The sequence below is a fragment of the Engystomops pustulosus genome, chromosome 8, assembly GCF_040894005.1.
Source record: "Engystomops pustulosus chromosome 8, aEngPut4.maternal, whole genome shotgun sequence".
Taxonomy (NCBI): domain Eukaryota; kingdom Metazoa; phylum Chordata; class Amphibia; order Anura; family Leptodactylidae; genus Engystomops; species Engystomops pustulosus.
In genome coordinates, this window is record NC_092418.1 from 117,401,418 (window position 1) to 117,414,669 (window position 13,252).

At 47.6% G+C, this 13,252-nt stretch overlaps 1 protein-coding gene across 6 annotated transcripts in view; it reads right to left on the minus strand.

Moving 5' to 3' along the window:
- Positions 1 to 4,345: 4,345 nt before the first annotated feature.
- The window catches only part of SPEG (striated muscle enriched protein kinase), a 201,723-nt gene continuing 192,816 nt past the window's right edge, over positions 4,346 to 13,252 (minus strand). For all 6 annotated transcript variants that reach the window (XM_072122366.1, XM_072122364.1, XM_072122365.1 and 3 more), the window contains 3 exons: positions 12,877 to 12,952; positions 12,004 to 12,153; positions 4,346 to 6,371 (listed from right to left, as the gene is read on the minus strand). In XM_072122366.1, the coding sequence (XP_071978467.1) occupies positions 6,158 to 6,371; positions 12,004 to 12,153; positions 12,877 to 12,952 (440 nt within the window). In that variant the 3' untranslated portion in view covers positions 4,346 to 6,157. The remainder of the gene's footprint in view (positions 6,372 to 12,003; positions 12,154 to 12,876; positions 12,953 to 13,252) is intronic.

Genomic DNA, 13,252 nt, shown 5'->3' on the forward strand with positions numbered 1-13,252 from the left:
TTGCCTCCTGTCCTCCATCCCCCTCATATTGTGGCCTCCTGTCCTCCCTCCCCCTCATATTGTTGCCTCCTGTCCTCCATCCCCCTCATATTGTGGCCTCCTGTCCTCCCTCCCCCTCATATTGTGGCCTCCTGTCCTCCCTCCCCCTCATATTGTGGCCTCCTGTCCTCCCTCCCCCTCATATTGTTGCCTCCTGTCCTCCATCCCCCTCATATTGTGGCCTCCTGTCCTCCATCCCCCTCATATTGTGGCCTCCTGTCCTCCCTCCCCCTCATATTGTGGCCTCCTGTCCTCCATCCCCCTCATATTGTGACCTCCTGTCCTCCCTCCCCCTCATATTGTGGCCTCCTGTCCTCCCTCCCCCTCATATTGTGTCCTCCTGTCCTCCCTCCCCCTCATATTGTGGCCTCCTGCCCTCCATCCTCCTCATACTGTGATCTCCTGTCCTCCCTCCTCCTCATATTGTGGCCTCCTGTCCTCCATCCTCCTCAGACTGTGACCTCCTGTCCTCCATCCTCCTCATATTGTGGCCTCCTGTCCTCCATCCCCCTCATATTGTGGCCTCCTGCCCTCCATCCTCCTCATACTGTGATCTCCTGTCCTCCCTCCTCCTCATATTGTGGCCTCCTGTCCTCCATCCTCCTCAGACTGTGACCTCCTGTCCTCCATCCTCCTCATATTGTGGCCTACTGCCCCCCATCCTCCTCATACTGTGATCTCCTGTCCTCCCTCCTCCTCATATTGTGGCCTCCTGTCCTCCATCCTCCTCAGACTGTGACCTCCTGTCCTCCTTCCTCCTCATATTGTGGCCTCCTGTCCTCCATCCTCCTCATACTGTGGCCTCCTTACTCCCTCCTCCTCATATTGTGGCCTCCTGTCCTCCATCCCCCTCATATTGTGGCCTCCTGTCCTCCATCCCCCTCATACTGTGGCCTCCTGTCCTCCATCTCCCCTCATATTGTGGCCTCCTGTCCTCCATCGTCCTTATATTGTTGCCTCCTGTCCTCCATCCCCCTCATATTGTGGCCTCCTTTCCTCCCTCCCCCTCATATTGTTGCCTCCTGTCCTCCATCCCCCTCATATTGTGGCCTCCTGTCCTCCCCCCCCTCATATTGTGGCCTCCTGTACTCCCTCCTCCTCATATTGTGGCCTCCTGTCCTCCCTCCCCCTCATATTGTGGCCTCCTGTACTCCCTCCTCCTCAAATTGTGGCCTCCTGTCCTCCATCCTCCTCATATTGTGGTCTCCTGTCCTCCATCCTCCTCATATTGTGGCCTCCTGTACTCCCTCCTCCTCATATTGTGGCCTCCTGCCCTCCATCCTCCTCATACTGTGATCTCCTGTCCTCCCTCCTCCTCATATTGTGGTCTCCTGTCCTCCATCCTCCTCATATTGTGGCCTCCTGTCCTCCATCCTCCTCATACTGTGGCCTCCTGTCCTCCATCCCCCTCATATTGTGGCCTCCTGTCCTCCATCCTCCTCATATTGTGGCCTCCTGTCCTCCACCCCCCATACTGTGGCCTCCTGTCCTCCATCTCCTCTCATATTGTGGCCTCCTGTCCTCCATCGTCCTTATATTGTTGCCTCCTGTCCTCCATCCCCCTCATATTGTGGCCTCCTGTCCTCCCTCCCCCTCATATTTTGGCCTCCTGTCCTCCCTCCCCCTCATATTGTTGCCTCCTGTCCTCCATCCCCCTCATATTGTGGCCTCCTGTCCTCCCTCCCCCTCATATTGTGTCATATTTTGGCCTCCTGTCCCGGACTGTTGGGAGAACCAAGCCTAAAGTGATATGTTGCAGTTTTTTGGCATTGGGTTTGATGGAGGGGTTGGGGGGGGGGTTACATACATAAGGTTCGGTTTACTTTATGATCCAGCAGCACAGAGTATTTCATAGAGCTGTGGACGCCTTCTTGTTTATGTTGTTCTCCGGTAGAATATTGTCCAGCTCTTATCCAATGAGGCCGACTCCAACAATTGGACAAGACAAAGTCAGAAGTGCAGACCCTGGAGGCCGATACCACTGTGAGGAGAAATCCCATGTTAAAGGGACTTTTCACTAGAAAGAAAGTGCAAACGCTTGTACCTGTATTTAACCCCTTAAGGACGCAGGGTTGGTTCGCTCATTTCTCGCTCTCCACCTTCAAAAATCCATAACTTTTTCATTTTTACGTGTACAGAGCTGTGTGAGGGCTTATTTTGTGCGTACCAAATATTACCCGTGATGTTATTTATTTCAACATCTGGAAAAATTGAAAAAAAAAATGCACGTTCTTGTGGGCTCAGTTTTTTTTACTTTGACTGTGCGCTCCAAATAACACGTCAGCTTTATTCTTCGGTTCGGTGCGATCGCTGTGATACCAAATTTATACGGGTTTTATTGCGTTTTAATACATTTTCAAAAATTAAACAAATGTGTGCAAAAAAGAAAAACATTTTTTTGCCACCTTCTGACACTACCGTAATAGCTTTTTCATACTTTGGTGTACGGAGCTGGGGGTCATTTAAAAGGTGCCGCTGTCTTTTAAATGCCGCTGGCGACTTTGCCGTCGGCAACGGAAAGGTTAATAGCCGCGATTGGTGCAACTACCCCCACCCTTGTATGAAGAGGACTCAGCCCGTGAGCCCTCTTCATACATACCCTGCACCTCTGCGCCGTAGAGCTTCGGCGCAGAGCGTTAAGGGGTTAGAAAGTGTCTGACAAGGCAGAAAATATGTGCACCAAAGGGGCTGTTAGTGCTTAGACCGTGCGCCGCAATTCAGCAGCATGAACAAAGTGCACCATAAAATAGCAGTGTAGGGGGCGCCAGATTCATAAAAACTGCGCTCCACAATACATGGATCTGGCGCCCCCTGCACACTACAACAGCAAACTGCACATAGTACACACTGCACAGTTTTTGATAAATTTGAGCCCCTGTTTACACCACGTCTGTAAACAGTTATATCCAAGGCCTATCTTCTTTCTAAGGGACAAAATGGAGACATTTATGAGAAATTATCGTCACACAGGGACATTTTTTTGGAAAAAAAAACTGCATCAGAAAACCTCAATGTGGGAATGAAGCCTGACAGTGATGTTATGTGTGTGAAAACACTTAGGGTGAATTCAAATTGGCGTTTTTTTCACATCAGTGATTTTTCACTGAACCCATTTTGGCCTCTGGACACAGACAGACTGGTTTTCTCTTCCTGGCCCATTCCTTTCAAAGGGCTTTTACACACTTGTTTTCACATCAGACAATGTCGGTCGGGGCAGTGAGGACGTGAGCCGTGTTACACTTTCATTCTCTTACTCTCTGTAACACCTGTCACACCCCCGTCCGCCCCGGAGATAGGCAGTGACACCTCATATGGACATGGCGGTTATATATAGCCCCTGACTCAGGAGGGAGACATGGACAGTGCCGGAGGGTCCAGTGTATGTGGAGGAACGTCAGAGCAGCTTCATCTCATTCCCAGGATCCCCGGTTACTGACACCCTCAGGCCATCCGATTCCTTCAAGTTGTCCCAGTTTCTGGGAAAGATGGAAATCTCCACACGTTACTGAATACTGAAATGCAGATCCACTTGTCTCTTCTGTATTAAAGTATCGTAAACAGATGGCTTCATACACCAGATGTGTTTGCCAGAAATATTGTTCCTGACCAATGGCCGTGTTAAGGTTACAGTTGGATTATTGTACAAGGACGGGTTATCTAATTTCTCATAATTCAGCAAGGAACAAGATAGAACTAATCACAATGTGGCACCAATGTATCACAATTATTATAGACTCTTTACTGGACGAGCGGTGACACTGTGGACCTTGCTGCCACTGAAAGATTTGATGGCTGGGTAAGATGGAGGATCGGATAGATTGGGTGGGGCCAGAGAGGGTAGGACCTACCTCCACACATCTCTGCCACAAAGCATAGCAGAGACATGTGGAGGCAGCAGGAGCTGATTCTGCCTTCTGGTCCTTGTTCTGCTGCTCTAGTGGGTCAGTGTGAGGACCAGGAGACATGAAAACCCTGGACACTCTCCCAACTGTCCGGGAAGGCGGGACAGCGCCCAAAAGCCGGGAATTTTCCACAGAATCCGGGATGCTTGGGACCTTAGTACATGGTACAGGGTCAGGATGAGCCAAGACATCTGCATTTATGGGATGAGATGCTGATCTAGTGATTTATTCTGTTTTACAGATTTGGGATCCCAGTAAGAGCTCAGTGGGATTATCCATTTAGGTTTTTGCCTTTCTCTGGATCCACACTGTAAGATTATACGTTGGACTCTTGTTACCTCCTGTACAAATACAAATAATAGACACCACAGCCGCATCAGTACAGATCACACGCGAGGACCGTGCAACATCAGTAAAAGTTTATTTTATCTTCTCCACACAGGAAAAAAAATGGGGGGGAACATTACAAACTCCGGAAAGCAACGCAAATCCTATTAAATAAAAGGAAACATCTTCTGATGTTAGTGAATAAATAAAAGCATACGAGCAGCTCGTGGGTGGGGGAGGGAGGAGAGGGGTACGACCACCCACCCGCAACAAATATACAACGCGCCACCTACATCGGGGGGAGCCCATCCCCCTTTCCACGTTTCATTGTCCACCTGATTGTCTGGGACTCGTGTCGGTTCTCTGATGGCCGGCAGAGTTCTCTACATCACCCAACATACGTGTATCATACAAGTGTAGAAGACGTTCATTCTGGTCTGTGGGGGTCTGGGAGTCGGAGGACTTACAATAGGACCTTGTAGAGAGAACTGAACACAAAGACCTTGGGTGTGGAGATTCGGTGTAGAGCATCAATACACGCTGGGTGCCAAAATAGCCAGTAAAAATAAAAAACACAGCAGAATCACTTAAAGGAGAACTCCAGCTGAAAATGCAGATACATGGGTTTGCCTTCTGCATGTCGAAAAGCCCTTTAATGCCTGAACTCCCTGTTACAGTACGATTTCCACACTGTAGAAGTCCACACTCTCAAGTCAATGACAAATATTTTCATAGAAGCAGATATGGTGTCAAGCTCCTCCCACTTCCTCTCTACACAGGAAACGGTAATTCAGTCATGTGACAATTAGGCTCATGGTGCATCATAGTACCTTAAAAAAATTGGGTTTGTACAGTATATTTCCACTTCATGGCATATAACAGTCATTAGTAGCGTCCTATGGGTCGGAGTTATCAACAAAAGATGAGACCCCTGGATCAGGTAAACATGATGACCGAACCCTAAAAGTTTCCAAAAACAAGCAAAGGCAAGAATAAGCATAAAATATCAAAGTTTTTTAGAAGGTGTTGGGGGTAGTTGTACCAAAAATACAAAGGCCTAAGATCTGGTACACGGCCAGGAATTGGTTCCTCAACGGTAAAAACTTGTCCAAAGTTGTCCCCGTGTCCATTATGTTTAGTTCTCTCATACATGTAGTGACCCCAAATTCCCCAGTTCCTCCACATAAACCACTAATATCTCCCCTAACTCATCCCATCAGCACCATCCGATCTGCTCCTATCTGTCAGCTCTCCCTTTAGGTTTTTTCAAAAACATCCTAACTTTTTGTAAACAAGTATCTCAGGGATACGGCTACCTATGGCTATGTGGCTTATAAAGAGCTTGATAGAAATCTCTGGATACCCTTAACCTAAATAAATTAATTAAAATTAAAAAAAAATCTCTAGTATTATTTTTTGCCCCCTCTGAAGTGTTAAGACCACTTGATGAGACCAGGAATTCCTGGGAAGATCTGCGTAAACAAAGGGTTGTCCAAGACGATCCAGGTGAAGTTCCAGCAGAAAGGTTTGGCGCCCAAGATCTTACGGGACTAAGTTCCAGAGCGGAAGCTTGAGTTAGTACCGGCTGAGGAAGTGGGGTGTCTCTTACATGCATCATGCACCCCCACTTCTGTCCACTTCTCTGTCCCCCAGTCTCACTGGGTTCTTCCATTTCTGGGGTTGAGGTATGTTGACCAGCGGTGCTCCAGGAATTCCTCTGTCCTAGATAGCATGGGACCCTCAAGATATATACACTCGGAGTATTTGTGGTTTGTGATTTGTCTCTGACTGCTCCGCCTTCCTGGGACTGCTGGCGCCCCACATCGTCCAGTGGAATGCACCTCTGGCTCCGCGGCCACCTCGTTGACTATCATAGTCTTCCTCCGTGGTCACTGGGTGACTGGAGCTGCAGGTTGTGAACCATGGTAAGAGCGGAGCAGGACCTTGTGCTTAGTCGCAGTATCTGAGCGTCTTCGCTGTTGCTCCACCAAGAACTCCTTTAGGCGGTTGGTGGTAAATGTGAGAGTCTGTCTCCGGAGCTTCATTAGATAAGCGTCCTGGAGCCAGGGGTTGGAGAAACATTCTGGTAAGGAGGGACGGCTCCTGTGAACACAAAATTATTACAAAATATTTTCCTGGTTACATAGGATCTGTCAGCACTATATAGAAGAGTTGTCAGCTCTCCTCTTGTGTGGTGTAGTATATAGAAGAGTTGTCAGCTCTCCATCTGTGTGGTGTAGTATATAGAAGAGTTCCCAGCTCTCCTCCTGTGTGGTGTAGTATATAGAGGATGTGTCAGCTCTCCTCCTGTGTGGTGTAGTGTATAGAGGATGTGTCAGCTCTCCTCCTGTGTGGTGTAGTATATAGAGAATGTGTCAGCTCTCCTCCTGTGTGGTGTAGTATATAGAGGATGTGTCAGCTCTCCTCCTGTGCGGTGTAGTGTATAGAGGATGTATCAGCTCTCCTCCTGTGCGGTGTAGTATATAGAGGATGTGTCAGCTCTCCTCCTGTGTGGTGTAGTATATAGAGGATGTGTTGGTTCTCCTCCTGTGTGGTGTAGTATATAGAGAATGTGTCGGCTCTCCTCCTGTGTGGTGTAGTATATAGAGGATGTGTCAGCTCTCCTCCTGTGTGCTGTAGTATATAGAGGATGTGTCAGCTCTCCTCCTGTGTGGTGCAGTATATAGAGGATGTGTCAGCTCTCCTCCTGTGTGGTGTAGTATATAGAGGATGTGTCAGCTCTCCTCCTGTGTGGTGTAGTATATAGAGGATGTATCAGCTCTCCTCCTGTGCGGTGTAGTATATAGAGGATGTGTCAGCTCTCCTGTGTGGTGTAGTATATAGAGGATGTGTCAGCTCTCCTCCTGTGTGGTGTAGTATATAGAGGATGTGTCAGCTCTCCTCCTGTGTGCTGTAGTATTTAGAGGATGTGTCAGCTCTCCTCCTGTGTGGTGTAGTATATAGAGGATGTGTCAGCTCTCCTCCTGTGTGGTGTAGTATATAGAGTAGGTGGCAGCTCTCCTCCTGTGTGGTGTAGTATATAGAGGATGTGTCAGCTCTCCTGTGTGGTGTAGTATATAGAGGATGTGTCTCCTGTGTGGTGTAGTATGTAGAGGTTGTGTCTCCTGTGTGGTGTAGTATATAGAGGATGTGTCTCCTGTGTGGTGTAGTATATAGAGGATGTGTCTCCTGTGTGGTTTAGTATATAGAGGATGTGTCTCCTGTGTGGTGTAGTATATAGAGGATATCTCAGCTCTCCTCCTGTGTGGTGTAGTATATAGAGGATGTGTCAGCTCTCCTCCTGTGTGGTGTAGTATATAGTGGATGTGTCAGCTCTCCTCCTGTGTGATGTAGTATATGGAGGATGTGTCAGCTCTCCTCCTGTGTGGTGTAGTATATAGAGGATGTGTCAGCTCTCCACCTGTGTGGTGTAGTATATAGAGGATGTGTCAGCTCTCCTCCTGTGTGGTGTAGTATATAGAGGATGTGTCAGCTCTCCTCCTGTGAGGATGTGTCAGCTCTCCTTCTGTGTGGTGTAGTATATAGAGGATGTGTCAGCTCTCCTTCTGTGTGGTGTAGTATATAGAAGATGTGTCAGCTCCCCTGTGTGGCGTAGTATATAGAGGATGTGTCAGCTCTCCTCCTTTGTGGTGTAGTATATAGAGGATGTGTCAGCTCTCCACCTGTGTGGTGTAGTATATAGAGGATTTGTCAGCTCTCCTCCTGTGTGGTGTAGTATATGGAGGATGTGTCAGCTCTCCTCCTGTGTGGTGTAGTATATAGAGGATGTATCAGCTCTCCTCCTGTGTGGTGTAGTATATAGAGGATGTGTCAGCTCTCCTCCTGTGTGGTGTAGTATATAGAGGATGTGTCAGCTTTCCTCCTGTGTGGTGTAGTATATAGAGGATGTGTCAGCTCTCCTCCCGTGGGGTGTAGTATATAGAGGATGTGTCAGCTATCCTCCCGTGTGGTGTAGTATATAGAGGATGTGTCAGCTCTCCTCCTGTGTGGTGTAATATATAGAGGATGTGTCAGCTCTCCTCCTGTGTGGTGTAGTATATAGAGGATGTGTCAGCTCTCCTGTGTGGTGTAGTATATAGAGGATGTGTCAGCTCTCCTCCTGTGTGGTGTAGTATATAGAGGATGTGTCAGCTATCCTCCCGTGTAGTGCAGTATATAGAGGATGTGTCAGCTCTCCTCCTGTGTGGTGTAGTATATAGAGTATGTGTCAGCTCTCCTCCTGTGTGGTGTAGTATATAGAGGATGTGTCAGCTCTCCTGTGTGGTGTAGTATATGGAGGATGTGTCAGCTCTCCTTCTGTGTGGTGTAGTATATAGAAGATGTGTCAGCTCCCCTGTGTGGCGTAGTATATAGAGGATGTGTCAGCTCTCCTCCTGTGTGGTGTAGTATATAGAGGATGTGTCAGCTCTCCACCTGTGTGGTGTAGTATATAGAGGATTTGTCAGCTCTCCTCCTGTATGGTGTAGTATATGGAGGATGTGTCAGCTCTCCTCCTGTGTGGTGTAGTATATAGAGGATGTATCAGCTCTCCTCCTGTGTGGTGTAGTATATAGAGGATGTGTCAGCTCTCCTCCTGTGTGGTGTAGTATATAGAGGATGTGTCAGCTCTCCTCCTGTGTGGTGTAGTATATAGAGGATGTGTCAGCTATCCTCCTGTGTGATGTATATGGAGGATGTGTCAGCTCTCCTGTGTGGTGTAGTATATGGAGGATGTGTCAGCTCTCCTCCTGTGTGGTGTAGTATATAGAGGATGTGTCAGCTCTCCTCTTGTGTGGTGTACTATATAGAGGATGTGTCTCCTGTGTGGTGTAGTATATAGAGGATGTGTCAGCTCTCCTCCTGTGTGGTGTAGTATATAGAGGATGTGTCAGCTCCCCTCCTGTGTGGTGTAGTATATATAGGATGTGTCAGCTCTCCTCCTGTGTGGTGTAGTATATAGAGGATGTGTCAGCTCTCCTCCTGTGTGGTGTAGTATATAGAGGATGTGTCAGCTCTCCTCCTGTGTGGTGTAGTATATAGAGGATGTGTCAGCTCTCCTCCTGTGTGGTGTAGTATATAGAGGATGTGTCAGCTCTCCTCCTGTGTGGTGTAGTATATAGAGGATGTGTCAGCTCTCCTCCTGTGTGGTGGAGTATATAGAGGTTGTGTCAGCTCTCCTCCTGTGTGGTGTAGTATATAGAGGATGTGTCAGCTCTCCTCCTGTGTGGTGTAGTATATAGAGGATGTGTCAGCTCTCCTCCTGTGTGGTGTAGAATATAGAGGATGTGTCAGCTCTCCTCCTGTGTGGTGTAGTATATAGAGGATGTGTCAGCTCTCCTCCTGTGTGGTGTAGAATATAGAGGATGTGTCAGCTCTCCTCCTGTGTGGTGTAGTATATAGAGTATGTGTCAGCTCTCCTCCTGTGTGGTGTAGTATATAGAGGATGTGTCAGCTCTCCTCCTGTGTGGTGTAGTATATAGAGGTTGTGTCAGCTCTCCTCCTGTGTGGTGCAGTATATAGAGGATGTGTCAGCTCTCCTCCTGTGTGGTGCAGTATATAGAGGATGTGTCAGCTCTCCTCCTGTGTGGTGTAGTATATAGAGGATGTGTCAGCTCTCCTCCTGTGTGGTGTAGTATATAGAGGATGTGTCAGCTCTCCTCCTGTGTGGTGTAGTATATAGAGGTTGTGTCAGCTCTCCTGTGCGATGTAGTATATAGAGGATGTGCCGGCTCTCCTGCATGGCGTAGTATATAGAGGATGTGTCAGCTCTCCTCCTGTGTGGTGTAGTATATAGAGGATGTGTCAGCTCTCCTCCTGTGCGGTGTAGTATATAGAGGATGTGTCGGCTCTCCTCCTGTGTGGTGTAGTATATAGAGGATGTGTCAGCTTTCCTCCTGTGTGGTGTAGTATATAGAGGATGTGTCAGTTCTCCTCCTGTGTGGTGTAGTATATAGAGGATGTGTCAGCTCTCCTCCTGTGTGGTGTAGTATATAGAGGATGTGTCAGCTCTCCTCCTGTGTGGTGTAGTATATATAGAGGATGTGTCAACTCTGCTCCTGTGTGGTGTAGTATATAGAGGATGTGTCAGCTCTCCTGTGTGGTGTAGTATATAGAGGATGTGTCAGCTCTCCTCCTGTGTGGTGTAGTATATAGAGGATGTGTCAGCTCTCCTCCTGTGTGGTGTAGTATATAGAGGATGTGTCAGCTCTCCTCCTGTGTGGTGTAGTATATAGAGGATGTGTCAGCTCTCCTCCTGTGCGGTGTAGTATATAGAGGAGTTATCAGCTCTCCTCCTGTGTGGTGTAGTATATAGAGGATGTGTCAGCTCTCCTCCTGTGTGGTGTAGTATATAGAGGATGTGTCATCTCTCCTCCTGTGTGGTGTAGTATATAGACGATGTGTCAGCTCTCCTCCTGTGTGGTGTAGTATATAGAGGATGTGTCGGCTCTCCTCCTGTGTGGTGTAGTATATAGAGGATGTATCAGCTCTCCTCCTGTGTGGTGTAGTATATAGAGGATGTGTCAGCTCTCCTCCTGTGTGGTGTAGTGTATAGAGGATGTGTCAGCTCTCCTCCTATGTGGTATAGTATATAGAGGATATGTCAGTTCTCCTCCTGTGTGGTGTAGTGTATAGAGGATGTGTCAGCTCTCCTCCTGTGTGGTGTAGTATATAGAGGATGTGTCAGCTCTCCTCCTGTGTGGTGTAGTATAGAGGATGTGTCAGCTCTCCTCCTGTGTGGTGTAGTATATAGAGGATGTGTCAGCTCTCCTCCTGTGTGGTGTAGTATATAGAGGATGTGTCAGCTCTCCTCCCGTGTGGTGCAGTATATAGAGGATGTGTCGGCTCTCCTCCTGTGTGGTGTAGTATATAGAGGATGTGTCAGTTCTCCTCCTGTGTGGTGTAGTATATAGAGGATGTGTCAGCTCTCCTGTGTGGTGTAGTATATAGAGGATGTGTCAGCTCTCCTCCTGTGTGGTGTAGTATATAGAGGATGTGTCAGCTCTCCTCCTGTGTGGTGTAGTATATAGAGGGTGTGTCAGCTCTCCTACTGTGTGGTGTAGTATATAGAGGATGTGTCAGCTCTCCTCCTGTGTGGTGTAGTATATAGAGGATGTGTCAGCTCTCCACCTGTGTGTTGTAGTATATAGAGCAGTGGTGGCGAACCTATGGCACTGGTGCCAGAGGTGGCACTCAGAGCCCTTTCTGTGGGCACCCAGGGCTTCATGCCAACAGAGAGTTTGCCAGACAGGACTTAAAGCTTCCTCCTGTGGTCCAAGACAGCCCAGAACGTGCCATGATCAGCACCATTTTAAAGCAATATCCTTGGCTGCCAGGACTACAGGAGGAGCCAGAAGGTGTGGATAGAGATGGATTATCCTTGGAGCTCCTGCTCCGGGTCCCCTGATTCTTTCTCTTCAGTGGATCCTGGAGGGAAGCTACAATTCAAATTTCTTCATTATCTTTCTATTGTGTTGGTGAACTCAGGACACCAATACAATTGAAACCTGTGATACAGCAGAGATCAATATGTTACTGCTTACATTGTCATGTTGGCACTCTGTGACATGTAAATGGGTATTGGTTGTAGTTTGGGCACTCTGTCTCCAAAAGGTTGGCCATCACTGGTATAGAGGATATGTAATCCTTTTTAGACGGCAGAACCATTATGTACAAGTAATCCCTTGTCCCTTTGGTGGCTGATATCATGCACACAGCACCATTATGCATCACTTACCAGGGGTATATAGATAGCAGCTTTCGTATAAATAGGGAGGCGCTTTGAGACACATTGGAGTATAGCTTAAAGATGTCAAAACGTCCTGATAGGATCTTATTCTCCGTTTCTACTGCATCCAATTCAAAGAAGGGAGATCGACCACTCAGCCTACAGTAGAAGAAAATGTATATCACTACATTTCTGTTCACTCCAAATTATACTCCAGAGCTGAAGTCACTATTCTGCTGGAGGAATCACAGGAAGCACATTAACTAAGGACCTTGCACCAATTTTCGGACAGACTTTATGGGGGTCATTTACTATGGGTCCGAATCACGTTTTTTCCGTCGGTTTTCCCAAATATTACCGTTTTGTGCTGATTTTCACTGAATTGCCCCAGGTTTTTGGCGCACGCGATCGGATTGTGGCGCATCGGCGCTGGCATGCACGCGCCGGAAATCGGGGGGGGTGGATTCGGAAAAGCCGCCGTATTTTTTTTTTTTAAAGTGTTGCTTGACACGCACTTACCTGCACCCAGCAACAGATGGTGAACTCCAGTGAACTCCGACGGAATTCAGCGCAGCAGCGACACCTGGTGGTCATCGGGCGCACTACATTAGTGAATCGCCGGAAGACCCGAATCCTCCACAGAGAACGCGCCGCTGGATCGCGACAGGACCGGTAAAGTAATCTGCCCCTATAAGTTCTTTTAGATGCAAACTGCTTGCACAGGTATTTAAGACGTGTCAGTGTCACATTTGTGTTTCACACGTGACCCTTTTGTGGTGCAGCTGCAATATTCTTCATGCATCTAAAATTTAGTCACTGATGGGGGCGCTCCGGTGCTCAGTCGGACCGGGCACCACATATTATCATTTATTTGTTACTCACATGATATAGGTCAATACTCCCAGTCCCCAAACATCAGCAGCTGGACCAACGGGGTCTCCTTTTATCATTTCTGGAGCTGTGAGGTAAGAACAAGACAGGAAACAATGACATACGAAATGTAAAGAATATTTAGGGGGCGACCATTGCTTAATACAACCTTATGTGTAATGCAGAATACTGTGTGTAGATGTGTATAAAGCTACGAATGACTGAAGTTTAGCTGTGAGTATAGATGTAAGTAAATGTACAGGTATATACACTGCAGGTAAGTAAATATATACAGTGTACACACATGTACACACGTTTAATGTAAATGTATCCGTGTGTCCACATATTTGTAGGAATGAACCTCCCTGTGTACAAAATCCTTTGTTTT